This window comes from Epinephelus lanceolatus, chromosome 21 (genome assembly GCF_041903045.1).
Source record: "Epinephelus lanceolatus isolate andai-2023 chromosome 21, ASM4190304v1, whole genome shotgun sequence".
NCBI classification, from domain to species: Eukaryota; Metazoa; Chordata; class Actinopteri; order Perciformes; family Serranidae; genus Epinephelus; species Epinephelus lanceolatus.
This window is the reverse complement of record NC_135754.1, coordinates 28,654,275-28,675,435: the sequence shown is the minus strand read 5'-3', so window position 1 is coordinate 28,675,435 and position 21,161 is coordinate 28,654,275. Positions and strand designations below refer to the sequence as shown.

Sequence of the window (21,161 nt, the reverse complement as noted above, 5' to 3'; positions counted from 1 at the left end):
AACAAGGCTTCTTATTTTACTGTCTGTGTCGTCATCTGGTGGCTGAAAGTGGTACTACGCTGACACCAGACTAAAGGCTCCTAACATCAGATGAGTGTTAACGTTACCTTTGAGGCACAGATGGTAAACAAATGTACTTAAAATGACCAATTTTAGGATTTGGCTCCCATTACTTAAAGCTCTCTAAATTTGTTCTCCTTCATTATATTAGCACCCATCTATGCACAGGTAATATTCAGATGTTGTGATATGGTTTGCTGGAGGTTTTTGGGCTGGATTGCATAATTCCATGGGGATATTTACACTAAAAGTGTTACGTTTTGTTAGGTGGAGGTAAAATCTTTCATTTATTCCATCGTATTTCTTCATTTTCTAGTATACTGATGCTTACACCTCTGTAGTACATCTCACTAGTGCCTTTATTTTGATACAAAGATTATTTATACAGACCTTTTAGTAGCAGAGAAGTAGTCAATTAATTTGGGGCATTTAATAGTGCATACATTTATCATTTTGATAGCGCTTTTGTTTTGTGAGGAAGAAATCGCTGACAGATATTGTTCCATTTCCTTCAAAAATATAATGAATTTGGTTATTTTTGTTTGTAAATTTACATTTGTGAATGTAAATTTGTCAAGAAGTAAAATGGGGTTCATGAGGAAAAATGCATTAATATCTTTGTTACAGTAATCGCAGTAATATTTCTATGGTAAATAGTAAGATCTGAGAAAATGTCAACTTTATCCTTCCACAGCACACAGGTAAAATTACAAGACAAGAAATGTTTAACGGGATAGAATCAATGAGCCAGAGGATATTTTGTTTGTTTGTTTGTTTAAATTTTATTTATAATCAGAAAAAAACACATCATTTGACATTTAAATACAGATCACAGTATTGATATAACTGCAAGACAGAAATTAACAATTAAAGACAGAAAAAAATACAAGGGGTCATTCAGGAATAAAGGTACACAGATATTCATAAAGTACATAGGGCCTTTCCAATTTTACAGCATTTTATTTGATATTATTTGCATAAAATTTAGAAATGCAGAAAATACTGGGATTTTTTTTTAAAATTGTGAATACAATATTTTGCCAAAATAATTAGATTACTGGTCCAAAACTCTGCTCTTTTGTCCTCAAGTTGGACACCAACCTTTATATTCTCACAATTTAGAGTCATAATATTTTAATCATTATAACTCAACCAATACTGAAAAAAAATGTCCAAGTTGAATAACAAGAGAAGAAAAGATTGTTCTAAGGTTTCAATGTCTGAGCTATAGAATGTGCACATATTCAAATCCAGTGCCTTTTCAATAATGGAGGGCTTGATGAAAACTGGATAGTTTAAAATGCGCTGTGACCTTTATTCTAATGAGCAGAAGGCACCGCCCTCGCGTGCGGGGACTCTCGGGAAGTACCGGATATCCCTCGTGCGTCTGGCCAATGGGCTACAAAGTACGGAGCATGGAGTACAAGCTTGACTGTAGACGCGGGAGTTGAATTCTCTGACTTCATGCGCGACTGAGCGCAGTTGTCAGTCTCCGGGATGGCCCTCTCAAAGTCTAGGATTTTTTCTGTGCTGCTTGTGATGTCAGTTTTCCTTTTACTTTTTCTTGTAACATGGGGAGATTATTCAAACAATATCAAGTAAGTTGTTTTAGAAAAACTCAAGAGGGAAGAAGGAAACTCATCTGTATTATTTTCTAGTTGGTAATCCTGTTAAATTGTCTTCAAAGAAATGTCTCCGCACACAATTTAGATAGTTTAAAAAGTGTGTCTTAGTAACTTTATTTGCATCTTATTTTTTGGTCAAACTTCCACATCAGCTTGGCTGCTGTCTCAGGATTGAAGAGACACAAACATGAAGTAGTGTTTGACTTCTGGGATATAACAGGTAACTATAGTGCGGCAAAAACTGCTGATTCCACAACAACAAACCCGGTGACAAAACTAAAAGTGGATCAGATGAGAAGCTCTACACATGCTGCTGTGGCTGAGACTCCCATGCCCATCCTCTTCAAAAAATCCTTCAGGAAGGCTCCTCGGTGGGATTTTGATGATGTTTATAACCAGGATGCTCCACCCAGACCCTGGGTAAGTATGCTATGAGAAGACAAGACAGTATAATAATTATATGCATTACCTTTGTGGGAGTGGGTAATCTGCACAGCCACATGTTCAGCTGTGTGTCTCTGGTTTGACCTGCATGGATTTTCTGTTTGATTTTTCCTTTAAAGCTATTACTGCTCTTAATCAGACTTTCTATGTTGGAGCTTCCTGTTTGGCTTCATGTCTGTTGTTTCTTCAGCTGTGAGCGGAGGCTTCATTAAATCACCATGAACACTGCAAATTAAATTTAGATTTGGAAAAGATTCTTAGTTTATTTCTTCATTTCATATTTTGTCCTATGTTCTCAGACATGCGCTGAGTCTCTGCGAAACTCTGAGGACGAGAGCTTCAAAAAGGCTTTCCTTCCCAACATACGTTTGTTTCTGCACAAGGACAACATCAACGTGAGCGAGTGGAACCGGCTTTCACATTTTAACAATCCTTTTGGCTTTATGCAGCTTCCCTATGACGGTAGGTGTTTCTGTGTGTCTGTGTTAGACAGGTACCAAGTGTGTTGAGACTTAGAGTATTTCATGATCACTATGTGTAGTTTGGTCACCAAGAAATGGACATGGACTTGTTTCTATTCATGCTACTTCTTCCTCTTGGGTGTTGCCAAACTACTAATCTTATTTTTTTTCGACATCATAAGCTAAGCTGTGACAAATCGAGGTCCACTTTGACAAACCTGTTCAGTAAATCTTGAAGCAGTTTTAGTATGGATCATCTCAAGAAAAGCCTTTTTCTTGAGGAAGAATGATGGCTTTTCTAACTGGCAACGTCAATGTAATGAGAAACTTTCTCTAAAAGCTAAAGCTGTTCAGTGCCACAGATTGACCGAGCTGCTTTTAAAAAAAAAAAAAAGCTCCTTTAAAGGTTCTGTATGCAACATTCAGAACCACAGAGAGTGTTGTTGTTGTGAACTGTTTTGTATTTTAAAACACATTAAGTGTTTGTATTTTTGTTTCTGCAGAGGTGATGAGTGCAGTGAAGCTGATCCCAAAGCCAAAAGAGCCACTGCTCCTTCCAAAGCCAGGCAGCGATGGGTGTGTGCGCTGTGCTGTGGTGGGCACCGGAGGAATCCTCAACGGTTCCAAGATGGGGAAAGAGATCGATGCTCATGACTACGTTTTCCGGTAAGAAAGAAACCTTTTTTTAGGCCCAAACTGGACTTGCCTGTCTTGATTTGACACTTGACAAGAAAGTCTCATTGCACTTACGTCACAGTAAGTGCAAAGAGTTGAGACTTTCTTGTGATTGGCAAAGTCGTGACTTGGTCCTACCTGTGCTTGATTGTGTGAACTGTGGTATCAGGCACTATGTACAACCTATAGCCGTTCATCCACTTCCATACAACAATTAGCAGTTCCTGAGTCCTGCCCCTTTTTGCCTGTGCTCCATTAACAGTTGAGCAAGCTTGGAACACAGCAGAGCCAGGCCCTCCGTCCTCTGAAGCCAATTTTCACTTGGCTGAACAGTGGAATTACAACTCCAGAGTCTGTCTCCTGATGAAACTTTTTACCATAACTTACATTGGGAAATAGTAAATCAGTGCTTGTTTTTTTTTTTTTTTTTTTAGCATTACAACCCCCGCAAAATGACTTGTTTCACTATCAGGATTTGATTAATTTGGTCCGATAACATTTGGAAAGTCTAGAAGAGCCACAAGATTAAATGATTTTATCCTCATTCAAGGTAGCGGGGCGCTAAACAGGAAGTAGCTTGCTCAACAGGCGGAAGTCTCGAGTGCACTTTGTCTATGGGCCAAATGATGCTGAAGCAGCACTTATCATCTTGGTAATTTTACACACGGCGGTTGAATGTTCCTGGCTTCATACACCACTCAGCAATTTTCATGCTGTATCCAGGTCTCTTTATATATCCTCGACAAGACCACGGTCAACTTTCCCCTTTCGTGTTATATTTAAAATACAATGTCTGGTTAAAACATGTTGAAAAGAAAACCAAATTTTAAAGATGTTTTAAAAATGTGGCTTGGGGACTGTCACAGTTTTGACAGACGGACTGTAATGAAATCTAAGTTAGCCCATTTTAGCAAAATGCTAGCTAACTATCTAGCTAACATATAGCTACATCAAGAGTAGTTAGCCTAATGTCAGATAAACAACTGCAGCCAGGTCACATCTTAGGTTAGCTAATTTTACCTAAGTTGCTAGCTAACAAATAGCTACATTGAGGAGTTAGCCTAATGTCAGATCCATAGTGTCAGCTGACATCTGAAATTAGCTGATTTTAGCTTACTAGCTACCTATTGTATAGCTACATCAAGAGGAGTTAGCTTAAAGTCAGATAAACAACTTCAGCCAGGTCACATCTAAAGTTAGCTAATTTTGCCTAATTAGCTAACAAATAGCTACATTGAGGAGTTAGCCTAATGTCAGATGAATGGTGTCAGCCGACATCTGAAATTAGCTAATTTTAGCTAACTAGCTACCTAATGTATACAGGGCTGCCAACTTTTGACTTCAGCTTGGAGTGAGATTTGTTCAAAAAACATGTCATTTAAAACAAATTACCTGCATTTCTACACCACCTAACCTCTTGGATTAAGACAAGAAAGAGCAACCATGTATAATGTTAACCAAAAATGTAAAATTATATTACTAGATTTTAGCATTGAGATAGTTACATACATAATCCAGACTAAAATCCATGGCCCCGAGTGTCTGTCGCTAGTGCGCATCTTAATGTGTCGGGGAGTGAGGTTTTACGCACAGCACTGTACTTACTGGCTACCGCTACACATAGGCATGCCAACCTAAAAACCTATTATTGAGAATCGTGAGAAAGTGACAGAGACACAGAGCATTCCTGTAACCATAGTAACTCACTCGCTCCTGCGCACGGCATGAGAGGAGAGGAAGAGACGCTGACTGAGATGCTGCTGCATGCATGGGAATAAATTACAATATAGACTAATTCGGCGAGCGATTTGTGTATGCCGCCATCTTGCGGCGGCGCCATTGCTGCTGTGACATGTGTCAGTCATCAATTCATTATGCTGTCATTGTGAACTGACTCTCTACAATGACAGCATCATGAATAGCTGGATTGATGATGTTAACGTTAGACAGTGGCCTCCGGTAACTGATGAAGGTATCTTAAATGAGTACAGAAATTAATTTCGAAATTCATCATTTGTTTGAGCGATAAGCAGGACAGATTAGAGAAATAGGGAGATAATAGACTGTATCATTAAACACTGTGTAATATAACGTTAGCATACGGTACGTGTGCTGACGTTAGCTAGCTAGCAGCGTGACATTTAATCATTATGGACAGGCTACGGTGACTGACACATGTCACCGCAGCAATGGCGCTGCCGCAAGATGGTGGCATACACAAATCGCTCGCCGAATTCGTCTATAATAGATATCTGTATATTTCTTGCTTTCCCCCTGATGACCTGGATAACACGGTGATGCTGCTGCGTTTTGCTGCTCTGTCTTGTCTGTCCGTGCGCTGTCAGTATCCTCTTTTCACGCCACGACGTTATCAGTTATGAATTTAGTTTTCACTGCGTGAGAAAATGGACATGTGGCGTGAGAGCGTGTGAAAAGTGTCAGTTGCGTGAGTCTCACGGTCAATGCGTGAGAGTTGGCAGCTCTGTGTATAGCTATTGTAACTGTAATTACTGCACATTATATTTTTAGGTTATTTTTATTACTTAAGTTATTGTGTCATTTTGTCTTTTTTTTTATTAAGCAGTACCGTACATATATTATTAATATATTTAAGTAATAGTATTTTTACGGCATCATTGAGTTACTTGTTAATTATTATTTTATTGTCATTTATAGTACTTAGTATATTGTCTCATTTATATGTTCATGTGCACTTCTTTTTTTAAGTAGTTATTGTATTCCCTTGTATGAGTGAATTGGTTCCTACCTGCCCTTGTTTTGTGGGGACAGGTATTAGTGACGCATGGTGAGTGCCTCGTGCTGAATGAGTAAGAGAGAGAGAAGTTGTTGTACCCTGAAGTTGGAGCATGCTGTTACTGTCTACCGTGTTGGCGATAATTAAAAGAGAGAGAGAAACAACGATATATTGTAGCCCGCTTTATTACCCACAGCCCGGAAGAACTGGGAACGCTAAAAGTCAAGAAAAGAGGGTTACACTATCAAGAGGAGTTAGTCTAATGCCAGATCAATGGGGTCAGCCAGGTTAAATTGAAAATTAGCAAATTTTAGCTCAATGGTGTCAGACAAGTTAAATTTGAAATTGGCAAATTTTAGCTAACTAGCTACCTAATGTATAGCTACATCAAGAGGAGTTTGCCTAATGTCAGATCAATGGGGTCAGCCAGGTCACATCTGAAATCAGCTAATTTTAGCTAACTAGCTACCCAATGTACAGTTTTTATGAGGAGTTAGTCTAATGCCAGATAAACAACTTCAGCCAGGTTAAATTTGAAATTAGCAAATTTTAGCTAAATAGCTACCTAATTTATAGCCAGAGCAAGAGGTGTTAGTCCAATACTAGATCAATGGTGTCAGCCAGGTTAAATGTGAAATTATCTTATTTTAGCTAACTAGCTACCTAATGTACATCAAGAGGAGTCAGCCTCATTTCACATCATTGAAGGGATTTGGAAAAGGACAGATAGGTTGGTTGCTGACATATTTTTAAGACAACATGAATTATTTATGCCAGATCAAATGCCCCTTTGTTTATGTTATATATTTGTTATATAATCTCTTTATTATCTCTACGTATATTCATCATGTCCAAACAGTAGAATTACAACTTCCTGGTCCGTCATGTGATACCCTGAGTAACTGAATGGGGGTGTGTCACTTCACACTCAAACTTTTACCTTAGCCATGTCAAAATGGTACTTTTGTTCAACAGCCTTTACATTTCTGTATCACAATGAATGTGCATTTACATGGATATATTACACAGATTTATGTAACTTTCAATTCATTTATTTTTACCTGTTTGCCTTTTGCATGTAAGTAGAGTAAGCTCAGAGTGACTGACAGCCGCAGTCGTGCTTGATCTTATAGTAAACTCATCATATAAATAATAACCATAAATTGGTTTCTAAGCTGATTGAAATTAATTTATGGAGGTCACTTTGACATTTGGATCTGTTTGTGCGGCAGGGTGAACGGTGCAGTCACTAAAGGTTACGAGGAGGACGTGGGAAACAGAACTTCGGTGTACGTTCACACGGCCTACTCCATCCATTCGGCGACGTATTTATTCAAGAGGTTCGGATACAAAGCCGCCCCTCATGATGAGGTATTAAAGCTTGAATGAATGTAATGTGTAATATTGTAATTTGTAATTTATACCCCACACATACACACTTACCTGTCATCCTCTTCCTTTTGGCAGGGTATAAAATACGTGATGATACCTGAGGGGAGGAGGGATTACAATTGGCTCGGTGGTCTTCTGAGAGGAGAAAAGATTAATAATGGCTCATATAAAAACAGGAGGTGAGTATCAACTGTCTAAATATTATTATTAGTAGAAGGTAACATGAACACACAAACACTAAAACATGTACACAGTATATCCAGTGCTGGAACATATTGGATTGGGCCTGGAAATGTGTCATCAGGTCACCATGTTTATGGAGACAGTCCGGTTTTTAAGTTTTAATCAACTTTGACTCACGAGTTACCAAAAAAATGGAAGAAAGCATTCGTTAGTACATTTCATGGAGGTTACAAGTCATGTTAAACACTTCATGCTCCTTTGTGGCTCAGACAGGAAGTCACAAAACTCCCCTCAAAAATCAGGCCGTTTAACTTATACAGTTTACTTTGCGAAACAGTGTTTCTAAATTCAGCACTGAGAGTTCTTCATGAAGTGTTCAATCTCGTATTACAGTTTAACGGTGCACTAAAATATGTCTCTGAAGACATTTTAGGCGAGACATAGCCTGTACAGTAACTTTTTTTAACTACTCTTTAGGGAGCTGTGGCATTTGCTTTGGATGAACTACAACTGCCACATTATCACCATGTGATTTTGTATTTTAACCCCACAGGCCAAGAATGTACTACTCTGGGCAGTACAACGAGTCCCGCTTCTATGTTCTGCACCAGGATTTCCTCAGATACGTTCGAAACAGGTCCTCTCACAATCCTACCCAGCTCTTTCACTCTTTATGATTCATGATAACAATGATAATAACCAGTGGTGGAATGTAACTACATACATTTAGTCATGTACTGTACTTAAGTACAATTTGAGGTACTTGTACTTTACGTTGATATTTTCTGCTACTTTGTACTTCTTCTTCACAACATCTCAGAGACAATATTGGACATATATCTCCACTGCATTTATTTATTAACTTCAGTTATACAATATAATCAACCCACAAATTATTAAGTAATATTATGTATATGATAAAACCTTATTGATCCCCATAAAAAGCAGTTAAAATGAACCTCACCTTTACCAGCTGCAACATTATACTAATGTGTTAATGCATCAATAAGTAAAATCCAGTAATATAATGAACACAATTCTGAAATGAACCATTCTCCATAATGACTACTTTTACTTTTGGTACTTTTATTATATTTTGATGTCAATACTTTTGGACTTCTGGACTTCAATAAAAATTGGTAAAATGGTAGCATTAGATTTGCAAAACTATAGCAAGCCGCTGCAAAATGTTCTTGTTTCACTGTTTTATGACGTGGAAATGCTGTGGTTAAGGTCTGGTTAGCTTTAGCAACAAAACACACTTGGTTATAGGGATAGATGATGGTTTGGGTTAAGGAGTTTTCGCAAATCTGGGATTACTATCTTAACACGACCCAGGATTGAGTTCGAAATTCGTGTCAACTGGAAGTCAGTGGGTTTTTTTAATGGGTTCTTGGTTAGATGCCTGAAATAAGGTCTAAACTTGACACAAGCTTATTAGACTTTCATATTTTTTTTCTACGACATAAAATACGTCAAATATCCCGCTTGTGAATTTTGAAGCTTGTTAGCAGTTGCTAACAAGTGACTAAATGAAACTACAGAGGCTGTCGGGGGACGGGGACATTAAACGTCATCACACTGAGGACGAACACTTAGTGGTAGTGATGCTTAAGTCCTGTGACTGTAATGTATTTCATTTGTTAATTAAAGTTAGCTTTTTACTTTTGGCGATGGCATTTACGCTTAAGAAATCAAAAAAGTGGTGTTAATTTGTGGAGATCATCTTGCTAAACATAACACGCAAGTACATTTAACTAGCGGCACCAACTTTAGCATCGTTAACTACTGTTAGCTCTTTCAGTTCCTTTAGCAATGTCAGCATGGCTAATGGTGCTAACTTTGTTAACAGTGCTAAAGTGGTTTTTGCAGCTTTAAATGAAGCCGCTTTCTCACAGGGGTTACCTGGGGGAAGACTGGACCCGCAGTAACCGTTGAATGAGTGGCGCTGCTAGCTAGGAGGTGTGCAGAGTAGAGCAGCCAAGGCTAACGTTAGCTAACCAGTGTAGACAAGAGGGTGGGCATTGGGCACTGTGTTTCTGTGTGTCAACGCTGCTAACCAGCTGTCTGGCAGCAAAGCCAACAGAGATTAGAATTAAAGTTGAGATATTTACATCACAAACAATAAAATTTCACCACCTAACTGGATAGCAATCTAAAGCCGAGTCACTGGAGCACGGGACTAAAAGGAAGGGCTTCCTGTATTGCGTGTAATTTTGCGTAGTTTTTTTGGAGAGGGAGGGATTGGGTTATATTCTAAAAAATATCCATTTAGTTTCTAATTAATGAGTGCAGGGCTGTCAAAAGCAAAATTAACGGAAACTAACATCCCTAGCATGTTATTTTCTGCAATAATCCAGAATCCAATGGAAAAGTCCAATGGGGTTTTTCTTGAGGAAACCATGGCGACACTAACTTCCAGGTTGGCCTACAAAACAAGACATCCCTGCAGCACTCTGTATGAAACAGAAAAGTTTATTTGTCTCATCTTACATGTGAAGACTTATTGTTAATGTCTATGTATGTTCATACGTAACTGTTTATTATGCACAGGTTCTTAAAGTCTCGACATATGAATTCTTCATTCTGGGCAATAAACAGACCGACTAATGGGGCATTTGCTCTCTTCCTGGCTCTGCAAACCTGTGACACTGTAAGTTAATATTACTTAAACGTCTCCACATGTCATCTGTACTGCAGTTCATGCCTCTATAAACAAGAATATTTCTATAAAATGCCCAACTTTTCTTTTCACAAATCATTTCTTGGTGTTGGTTATTCCCTGTCCTTTGTTTTTGTCGTTTTCAGGTGAGTGCGTACGGATTCATGACTAAGGACTACAAGAAATACAATAACTACTACTTTCAGAGAAATATGAAAAAACGTGTGGTTTTCTACATCAATCATGACTATATCCTGGAGATGAAGATGTGGAAAAAACTACATGACAGCAAAATACTGAGGCTCTATCAAGGACCGGACTCAGAAAAAGGGACAGAAAAGCCGAAGTAGCACTGATACTGATACACTGAGGATGGCGTCAAGAATCTAGGTCAGTATGTAACTGACAGGTTTGTCTTTCTGCGATGTTTCTACACCTTAGTTAGACTTTCCTAGATATTTTAATATGTATTTGACTCTCACTGATATAAATGGGGTGGACAAAATACAAGTAACACCTCTCACTACACACAGTTTAAGACCACTACAAACTACTGCCTCCATGAACAAAAAGTTAAATCAACACATCCTGTAAAACAGTTTAAGAAAAACACTATAACCTTCTGAAGGTAAGGGCTTTTGTGTCAGACTGCATCAGTTTCAGTTAATTGTGGCAATTAGTTTTAATTGAAGTTGCGTCATTCTGAGATATCTAAGATATATGTTTGATAATATAATAAAAAGTATTTTAATAATTAAATAAAAGGAAATGTTAAGTAAGAGCATGTGAAAAGAATAAAAAAATGTTTGATAAGAGCTCTGAGTTTGTCCCCATTGTTGCATGAAGATGTGCCACCAGTTGCAGTCCATTTATAGAAGATGGGAACTGGTGTCAGTCTCACCAGCAAAAACATGGGCTAAGGGTCACAGGCTAAAAAACAGGTTGGGTTGATCCAGTGGGTAATGTGTGGAAGATTTTTGTAATCTGCATTCTTAATTGTTGACATCTGACATTCCTAGAAAACTTTCCTTTGTTGTGATATTCTTTCCATTGAATTATTTATTTAAAAAAATGAATATTTAAAACTAAGATATTCATCATTAAATTGGTTATTGCTGTATCTTTATTGATATCTTTCAATGCATTCACTTCCAGCAAATTAAAACCCAAAATTTCTAACTCAGCTGGATCCTGCACTTAAAGATGAGTAACGCTTACATTGATTTAGAAAAGCAGATTTCCCTGAAAGTTATTGAATCAAACAGCACCACCTGCTGACCTATTAGAGTTACAGCTGCAAAGTGGCAGTAGAGTAAAACAGCTGTTGGGATACACCTAGCAAGAAATACGTTTAAGTTAAAGAAAACTGATTAAAACACTGCAATGAAACCTGAGTTTGCTGCCTATGTTCATCAGGTGTCGGCACATGCAAACTGTGTAACTTCCTGTCCGGTAATTTCTGCTCAGTTTGTCTTTATTTAAATCCCTCATCAAAATATATTGTGCAAAAGCTTTCTTATTACAGCCATTTTGTATTGTTCTTGTGGGATCCCATGTGGTCACTTGTTAAATTAATAATTTAACATTTTGGGAAACATGTTTACTCTCATCTTTACTGAGGTAATTTAGAGGACTGGTAGCCTGAATTGTAAAGTAAACATGAAGGTGGTGTGGCTTAGCAATCAGGAAACAGGAAAACAGCTAAAGCTAGCTTGACTCTATCCCAAAACTCACTGGCTACCTGACAACTTCTTTCTGTTAGGAGACACAAAACTCCCAAAAACAGTGAACCATCTGTTAAGGGACTAAATAAATAGAATATAATGACCATAATGAATATAGCGACCTTTTAGTGTCTGCTGGCCGACCTTTGGACAGAGCCAGGCTAGCTGGTTCCCCTATTTAGAGGGGCGTCATCCCTATGTTCCCCGGGTTCCATATTCCCCCCTGTTCTGCAACCGGGGAACATAGAACCCTTTTTCGGAAAAAGGGTTCTATGTTCCCCACTTTTCCGAAAAAGGGTCCTGTGTTCCCTGTTTTTCCGAAAAAGGGTCCCGTGTTCCCCGTTTTTCAGAAAAAGGGTCCTGTGTTCCCCGGGTCCGATGTTCCCCCCTGAAATGCGAAAGAAAAACGCACTTACCTCATGTGATCGCATGATTCAATGCTTAAGGCGCAGACAATGCTCCCCAAGAGTCACATATATTTAGAAAGGGCTGCGCCTTTGGGCATTGAATCATCAGTTGCAGAACATAGGGGGGAACATAGGACCAGGGGAACATAGGTACGGTCCGTTTATACCTGTATGCTAAGCTAAATTAGCGCTGTAGCCTACAGACAGATCTACACACTTAAGTTTATAACTTACTTTTTCTAAGGGCTGAGTATAGACAGTTACTAAAGTGTGAACCTGTCTGGTCACTAATCAAGCAAGACATTCCATCATGCATTGCGCTACAGGAATAGACTGAGGCGTTTTTTTGCCATGTAATAAAGTGTCTATTAAATGTGTAGTCGTCTGAAAGTGTTTTTTCATGTTACATGTGAGCTCACTATAGCGTTTCAATTTTTATTTTAATATTTTGACTGTCTGTGTGCTCGACATTGATCTCCCTAGGGAGTCGTGAATGTTATGTAACATCCGGGCCACCGCTAAAAAAAAAAAAAAAAGAGCGATGACATGGGGCGCTGTAACTGGCCTGAAAAATCAACCAAAATGTAAAAACAGGATACATAGTGCAACAAATAAACCTTCCAGTTAAATTTTATTTTAAGTTAATTCAGCTACTCATTATTGAGCGGTTTCCTTTTGCCAATTAGAAGGTGGGCTATCGTTCCAGAGGGGGCAGAGGTGAGTCAAGCTAGCTGCTGCCAAAATGGCGGACTGTCAGAAGATTTATCGCGGAGCGCAAGAAAGGAAGAAAAAGTCAAGCTACATGATGCTCCAGCTGCTGACATGCAAGTCGAAGACCGGTACCATGACTTAAATTAAATTTTTATAATCTGTCTGAAAAGTGACCTGCGCTGGAAAGTGGATTTTGGACCTTATTTTAAATCTGCAGCAAAGAGTATTAGGAATAACGTGACGTAACTACAGACAGGTAAGTCGCCTTATAGTTAACCTTAGTTGTTATTTAATGTATTTCATTTTCACTGTAACTGTGTTTACAGGGGCATAAAAAACTTATTTAGTGATGACGAAGGGGCTACTTGAGTCGTCAGTGGGTGGAGTATTATCCATTTCTTTTATTCTTATTTTGCAAACAAAAGAAAACACAACAGAAAGGTTTCAGATGCTTCCTTTTAAACGAAATAAACAGTAACGTCACATCCACACCCTCAAAACTGACTCCACCTCACCTGTTGGACTTTTTATTTTTAATTTAATGAATTCCTGGTGTGTTTTTACGCAATAATAATAAGTATAATAATAAGTTAAAACTCGACAAAGTCTTATTTTTTGGAGTAGAAGTAGCTTTTACATTCGTGGTGGGCAATTTCGACCTACAATAGTTTTATTTTCTTTCTGCTGATAAAACCAAGCGATAAAATCACTATAAATGCTGCTTGGGGTCAATGCAATAGTGAGAAATTCAACAGTGTGTCACCACAGGGTGTCGTTGTTCTGCATGAAAGCTGCAGGCATTTAGAAATCACTATTTCTCAGTAACCTACCGCTTCATATATTGTGAGTGAGTGTGTGTGAAAATTTTAATACAAACAATATTAAAAAAAAAAATCGCCATTCCAGTCTGTATATTAACTATTGTATGTAAAATTAGATCAAATACATGCTATAGACGTAATACAAAACCAAGGACACTCAATTTTTGGACGCCCTGCTTCATTGCTGAGCTTTCTAGTATGTCAGCAAAGAATATAAAACACTGCACTAGTATTTCAGCACGTATACATCGCATATATTTCCCTTTATTGTCACCTGATTTAATACATACAGCTTCTACAATCACAAACTTACCATCTGCTCCTGCCTCTGCTTCTACATTTTAATATAAGGACACAGTCAAATAATTTAATGTATGTCAGTTAATCCTATCTTTAAAGTAGTTAATGTTAATGTCTCTACTTTATAGTTAGTAGACCATTTACCCCTCTATACCTGAACACCCAGCTCTGTGATAGTGTGTGTGTGGGCGGGTCTTTACGAAACTTGATTTAAAATTTATTTAAAACTCGGGTCATTAAAGCAATTGGAAATAATTCATAATTAATCATCTGGCAGCGTAGTTGTGCTTTTGATTGTGGGGTTGAAAATAAGTGAACGTAACTAACGTAGAGAGATAATAACACTTTAAACCGTAACACAATGCGGAAGTGCAGTCCCATCATGCATTGCGGCATAGCAACATTGGCTAACCGATGTTGAATTAACGTGTGTTTTTTTTACATAAGAAGTCCGTAGCAATGTATTCCTATGTGTTTCTCTGTTAGCCGATCGCGTGGTGTTGGTTTTGTATAGTGTATTTCAGGGTGAACCAGGACTTAGATTAGTGTGGTTGCGAATCTGGTCGGTCAGAGTCCGTCAGTGAAGTCAGATCACTCTTGTTTCTCTTCAGATCGTATAAATCTTTCGCCTTTTACTAAAGATTTCCGTGGAGAGGAACACTAAGAGTTTTACTCAATTTTTTGATGCCCTGCTGCCGCGGGGCTTCCCGTCATTGTACAAAAGAAAATCTCAGAAAAAAAGTTATGGTTAGTTGAAGAGGTGTTGTGTGGAGTTTGTCTTAGATGTCTAATGTGCTGCATTTTGAATGTGTTTTGATTGGCTGCTGGTCACGTCTCTTTTGTAAAAGAGATTTTTAATACCACTGGGACTTCCTGGTTAAATAAAGGTTAAATAAAAAAATAATCACAATAAATGTACAGTGATCCATATGACAAAATGAGACATAAAAAGAAACAGGGAGAGATAATGACCAAAAGAATGAAAAAGAGTATGTTTATATGAATATGCACCGATCAGCCAAAACATTCAAATCACTGACAGGTGAAGTGAATAACTTTGATTATTTGTTCCCAATGCATTGTTCTGCTGGGAAACCTTTGGTTCTGGCGTTCACGTGGATACCACCTGACATGTTCCACCCACTCAAACACCGTTACAGACCAAGTACCCCCCCTCATGGCAACAGTACTCCCCCAGCAGGACAATGCAGCATGCCACACTGCAAACATCGCTCAGGAATGACCCAAGGAATGTGACAAAGACCTCAAAGTGTCAACCTGGCCTCCGAATTCCCCAGATCCCAATTTGAATGAGCATCTATGGCACGTGCTGTTAACCCGCCTCACAATCCGCCGCCAACGCACTGGTGCCAGACATCACAGGACACTCACAGAGATCCTGTGTCCATGCCTCTACAGGTCAGAGCAAGTCCGATCCAAGGGGTACATCTGGGGTACCAGCACATCACAAGAATCCTTGAGCAGATTGGGACCTGGGAAATTTAGAAGCCAGGTCGACACCTTGAGCTCTTTGTCACGCTCCACAGGACATTTCTAAACTGTTTTTGCAGTGTGGCATGCTGCATTATCCTGTTGCCATGAGGGGGGGTACTTGGTCTGTACCGGTGTTTGAGTGGGTGGAACATGTCAGGTGGTATCCACGTGAACGCCAGAACCAAAGGTTTCCCAGGAGAACAATGCATTGGAACAAAATAATCAAAGTTATTCATTTCACTTGTCAGTGGTTTGAATGTTTTGGCTGATCAGTGTATGTATGGGTTTATATTGACAGCTGTACAGGCTAACTTGCAGTGAGGTTCACATTGGAGATTAAATAATATTGCACCGATATACTGTGTTGCACAAGGTAAGGGAAGTGAATGTGTAATGTGATGTAACAGTGCTGCATTAAGTCGTACTGGTATTGATGTTTAAGAGTCTGACTGCTGATGGGATGAAGCACTCTCTCTTGCACTGTGAGTACAGCAGTCTGCTGCTGAACAAGCTGCTCAGTGCACCTACAGTCTCATGCAGGGAGGTGATGGGTGTTGTCCATGATAGATGATAGACAGGAGTATAACATTAAACGTAGACTGTCTTTTTCCATTGGCTGAATATCAGTCATAAAGTGCCAAGTGTGTGATATTTCATGTTATAATAATGATAATATTTATTTGTGTAGCACTTATCTAAACAAAGTTACAAAGTGCTTCACAAAGTGCATAACATTAGACTAAACAAGACAAAGTAAATAAATCACAAAAGTTACAAATCAGGCATTAAAATGGAAAGCTTTTCTATAAAAATATGTTTTAAGCAGTGATTTAAAAACGAGTAATGTGCTGACCAGCCTCATCTCCTCAGGCAGATGATTCCTGAGCTTCGGGGGCCTTGATGACAAAAACACCGTCAGCTCTAGTTACCAGCCTCAGTGTAGGGACGACTAGTGAGGGTAGGCTTGAGGATCTCAGGTCACGACTTGGAGCATAGGTGGTCAGAAGCTCAGCTATATAACTCGGCGCTAAACCATGTTGAGCTTTAAATCTTAAATTCTGAAGTTAGCTGGCAACCAGTGGAGGGAAGGGAGATTTGGGGGGATATGTGACCTACCATTTGTCCCAGTTAAAATACGAGCTGCAGCATTCAGGACTTGTTTAAGCCGAACTGTTTAAGATTTACTGAGGCACGTAAACAGTGCATTGCAGTGGACGAGATGCGAGAATACAAAAGCATGAATAAGCTTTTCTAGGTTAGAAAAAGACACAGCTGATTTGATTTTGATTATATTCCATAGATGGAAGTAGCAGGATTTAATGAGGTTATTGTCATGTGATTCAAGTTTCAATTGAGAATCAAAAGTGATGCCTAAATTTCTCGCTAGTTGCCAGACGACCAATAAATGGTTGTTTTGTCCTTACTAAGTGTTCAGTGCCATGTTATCCAGAATTTCTTCAAACACGTTTCTCCCAGACTAATTTCTTCTGCTTCTTTGCTGCTAATTTTAAGTCAGTGAAATTTATTGCTAAGTAGGTATTCATATGCAAGGAATTTGTTCAAGGTTAAGGTTATTTCTTGTCAAATGAACAACAGTTTAAAGAGCAGTTGTTGGCGTTGAAATACCTGGGTCACAGACTCTCTGTTGTCCTCCTGAGACCTGAACTTTTGTTTGGTATGCATTTTTAATTTCTCCTAGCTATGTGGGATCAGTAGGACCTGATAAGTTAAAAAAACGAAACATAGTCAATGATAATTAAGGCCCAATGTCCTCAAATGAGACAATAATAAAGTCTCAATGTCCTCAAAGGAGTACTTCCTAAATAAGAGTGTCCTACCTTATTATTGTTGCTAAAATTGGTCAAATTTGTTGCCATATCAAACTACAAACATTATTAACCATAAATAAACAAGTTCCAACCTTAAAATGTGATCAGGTTTTGGACCTTGTCCACTTTTGTGTCAGGATCGGATGCAGACTGACTTGGCAGAGATGGCTGCCATCTTGTTTTTACATGGATCAGTGTATTGTGCTCTGACTACCATTAGATGGCACAAAGAAGTGTCTAAGAACGAGGACAACAGTTCTAAGTTCAACAGAATGAAGTATAAGGTCCGGTAAATACAAAATGTGATGTCCTCATATGAGGACACAGGGTCTCAGGAGGATATATATGTATTTAAAAATAATCAGATTATCATAAGAATAAAAATCGTACAAGTAGAAACAAAAATAGAAACTAAAGATTAGGATATAGAGATATAAAGTATTGTAGGTTAAAATCAATATAAAAATATAACAAATAAAATATGAAGTAATATTAAGCAGTAGTTGCATGTATACACAGAATGTTAGAGGATTTTTATTTAATTCTTTTACACAAAAAATTACAGCCAAACAACCACACAATAAAAACATAGAAACAGTATATGTACAAATATAATTTTTAAGGTTATTCCAAGTAACAGGAGCAGAGCACATGAAAGCTTTCTTTCCCAGCTCAGTCCGAGTTAAAGAAGCTATATGTAAGAAATCCAAAGCAAATAGTCATAAAATCCTCCTAATATGTCACAGAGACTAAGGAATAATGTTCACGGCAAGCAGCATTAGCAGTGTCCCAGTACATAGCATTAGCGGCCAGCTCCTCATGAGCTGTATCCCAGCAGCAGCGTTAGCAGCAGAGAAGCCAAACTTGCTCGAACGGTCCGCTGGAAAACTGAAGATCAAGGACGCGGCAACACGGCCCTGCCGTCCGTGGGCAAACAAATCAGTCTCCAGAGTGCCACCGTCCAGCAACCTCGAATCTGTAGGGGAGGGGGGGCGGACACGACTCGCGGCAGTATTTTGAATTAGAGTGCAGTAAACGTTTTGGCCACATTCTTACATAGAGCGCCTTTAAGGAACAGACAGCAAAATGAAATGTTGTGACTGTAGCTAAAGTCAGATCTCTGTTCAATCAAAGTACAAATGTGCTGTGGGAAAATGTACGTCCTTAACAAGACAGTAAATAAATGTATACAGAATTTGCATTGGTGTTTTGATGCATACAGTTAACGTAGTAAGAGAAAATACCAAAAAAGTCCACCTGCAAATGTGGCTGGTGGATTCCAAAATCTACGAGTCACTCAGTAGAGTACCATTGTTTTTTAGGTGGGTTTTTTTTTTTGGCTGGTGAGTGAAGCAAGTCTAGCAGTCACTTGTATATTTAAGCAGCATTTGGCTGGTGATTGGTGCAAATTTCCAAACCTGTATATACCTATGCTATGAAATGCTATGAAAGTATGTATGTTTTTGCTCCAAATGCAGAGCTGTGCAGTTTTGTGCAGCGATGTGCAAACATTCACAGTATGAAGAAGTAATCCAGTATAATCCAGTTTAGTCTGAGGTACTGCAGAATGTACCTTTAGTCTTTGAGGCGAATTTTACAGGAATCTTGCAGTTAGATTTTCCTGCATCACCAGGAAGACACACTAGAAACACACATACAGATACTCACAAGACTTACTGGTTGTTATGCATTTATTGCACATGCTTTATTTATTTAGTACTTTAGTTTATTTGCATTTTATCTGTGATGTGTGTGTGTCTGTGCCGTCCTCTAAATACCTACTTTTACTATTAATACTTAGAGCCAGTGGTGGAAGAAGTGCTCAGATCTTTCACTCAGGTAGAAACAGCAATACGGCAGTGTAGAAATACTCTGTTGCAAGTAAAAGTCCAGCATTTAAATTTTACTCAAGTAAAGGTGCAAAAGTATTAGCATCAAAATATATTCAAAGTACGAAAAGTATAAGTGTTTATGATGCAGCATGGCCCCTTCAGATTATTTTTATATTATATTATTGGCAGTGCAGGGGATTAACTTGTCAATGTAATTACATTACAAAGTAAATGTAATAAGTTACTGAGGAAAAAATATGTAATTCAGTTAAGTTACTAATCAATCTTGGTGATTACAAACGCCCTGTTTCCACTGAGCAGTACGGTTCAGTTCAGTTCGGTAAACCTTATTTTTGGTCACTCTGCTCACTGTTCATACTGTGGAGAGTTTTATTAGTAAACTGTAACTATAAAATGAAAGGATGTTTTGCTGCCTCTCTTTTTTAAGAACAAAATAACTTAATTCACTGGGCGACTGCCGACGACTTTTAAGGTGGAACGTTAACTTGTAATGTTACTCAATGCATGAGGTGACGATGTCAATCCATCAACACACCTTAAGTTTCACTGTGACAACTTTGACCATCACTTTAGTTTTTATATGACATACACTTTTAGTAATGATCTTCAAGTGTTTATATATATTAATTTTTGACCAGATTATGTGAACTGCATATATTCTAATCCTCACTCTGAGAAATAAAAAAGCGTCATGGAGCGTCGTTCCTGTGGGCTGCGCCAACATTCAACCCCTGAGCTTGCCTTGCTGTTGATATTTAATAGTATTTTCATGATGTGTCACCGGAACTTTTACTCGTGAAGGATATGAATATGACGTCCATCTCTGCGAGTGAGAAATGTCATATTGTTTGTAGTAAGTGTAATATTTTAGAATTTACGCTGCAACTATAAAGTGTAACACCCCTTTAATCTCTGAGGGAGTATTAAAGTTATATTTTCCTGCAACACCAACATGCAGACACACACACACACACACACACACACACACACACACACACACTCTCTCTCTCTCTCTCTCTCTCTCTCTCTCTCTCTCTCTCTCTCTCTCACTCACTCACTCACTCACTCACTCATAGAGATATGCAGTGTTGCCCCAGAGGAACATCATGAGCACCCAGGCCATTAACAAATGCAGTAAGCCCTCTGAGCACTGAGCATGATTCCCTGCCCTTCCTCCCCGGTTCGTCCCACGGCTCCTCCCGGTTAAAACGTGACACACATCAGTTGTGTGACAGGTCACGTGACGGCCGTAGCATTGATCCGGAAGGAGGGAGGGGAGGGTGGCAGGGAAGGGAGAGAGGAGGGGGTGGCTGATGTTGCCGAGAAACTGCGTCAGGTCAGCCAGAGTCAGCCTGATTCATACAGGAAGTGTGGTGATTTAGCTTCAAAATAAAGCTACATGTTGTAACCTTTTGTTTTGTTACATACATAAGTCCTCAAAAAATAAACAACAACACTGAATCAAATAACTATGGTGTATGAGGTTGCTTGTGACAAACCCACAGAGAAGTATCGCCCAAATCTACAGCTTTATAAATCTATTTAGCCTCTTTTAGAAACGTGTTAGGATGCTGTGTCACAGCAGACAGCTGTTTTCACCTGTACGCTACCTGTTCAGCACCTAAAAGCAGACAAAGATGGCCACTAGCCGGTGAAAAAACATCAAGCAACTAGAACAGATTTCAGAGAGCTGAAATTAGGGTGACTATTAGTCCTAAGGCCTTGACACACCAAGCCGACAGTCGGCTGTTGGTCAATGTCGGGC

General features: G+C 38.8%; 1 protein-coding gene and 1 non-coding gene across 3 annotated transcripts; both read left to right on the top strand.

Moving 5' to 3' along the window:
- Positions 1-1,482: 1,482 nt before the first annotated feature.
- On the top strand, positions 1,483-11,279 carry LOC117247568 (alpha-N-acetylgalactosaminide alpha-2,6-sialyltransferase 1-like). Of its 2 annotated transcripts, XM_033612151.2 has the most exons (9): positions 1,483-1,658; positions 1,838-2,105; positions 2,429-2,591; positions 3,094-3,256; positions 7,253-7,391; positions 7,488-7,591; positions 8,149-8,232; positions 10,149-10,248; positions 10,404-11,279. In XM_033612151.2, exons 1-9 carry the CDS (start codon positions 1,558-1,560, stop codon positions 10,605-10,607), a joined length of 1,326 nt encoding a protein of 441 aa, XP_033468042.2. In that variant the 5' UTR covers positions 1,483-1,557; the 3' UTR covers positions 10,608-11,279. The 2 variants fall into 2 exon arrangements, with proteins under 2 accessions (XP_033468042.2, XP_033468044.1); XM_033612153.2 differs by lacking the exons at positions 10,149-10,248; positions 10,404-11,279 and adding an exon at positions 9,956-10,128.
- A 3,532-nt stretch (positions 11,280-14,811) lies between these two features.
- On the top strand, positions 14,812-14,925 carry LOC117247738 (U5 spliceosomal RNA). Its single transcript, XR_004500846.2, has one exon. It is a non-coding gene; the product is annotated as a U5 spliceosomal RNA (small nuclear RNA).
- The last annotated feature ends 6,236 nt before the right edge of the window (positions 14,926-21,161 follow it).

What these genes read in the sequence shown, in the direction of transcription:
- LOC117247568 (XM_033612151.2), top strand. Translation starts at nt 1,558, where the DNA reads ATGGCCCTCTCAAAGTCTAGGATTTTTTCTGTGCTGCTTGTGATGTCA. An exon ending in TATGCAGCTTCCCTATGACG is followed by an intron (nt 2,592 to 3,093) that starts GTAGGTGTTTCT and finishes TTGTTTCTGCAG; the next exon opens with AGGTGATGAGTGCAGTGAAG. An exon ending in CTCTGCAAACCTGTGACACT is followed by an intron (nt 10,249 to 10,403) that starts GTAAGTTAATAT and finishes TGTCGTTTTCAG; the next exon opens with GTGAGTGCGTACGGATTCAT.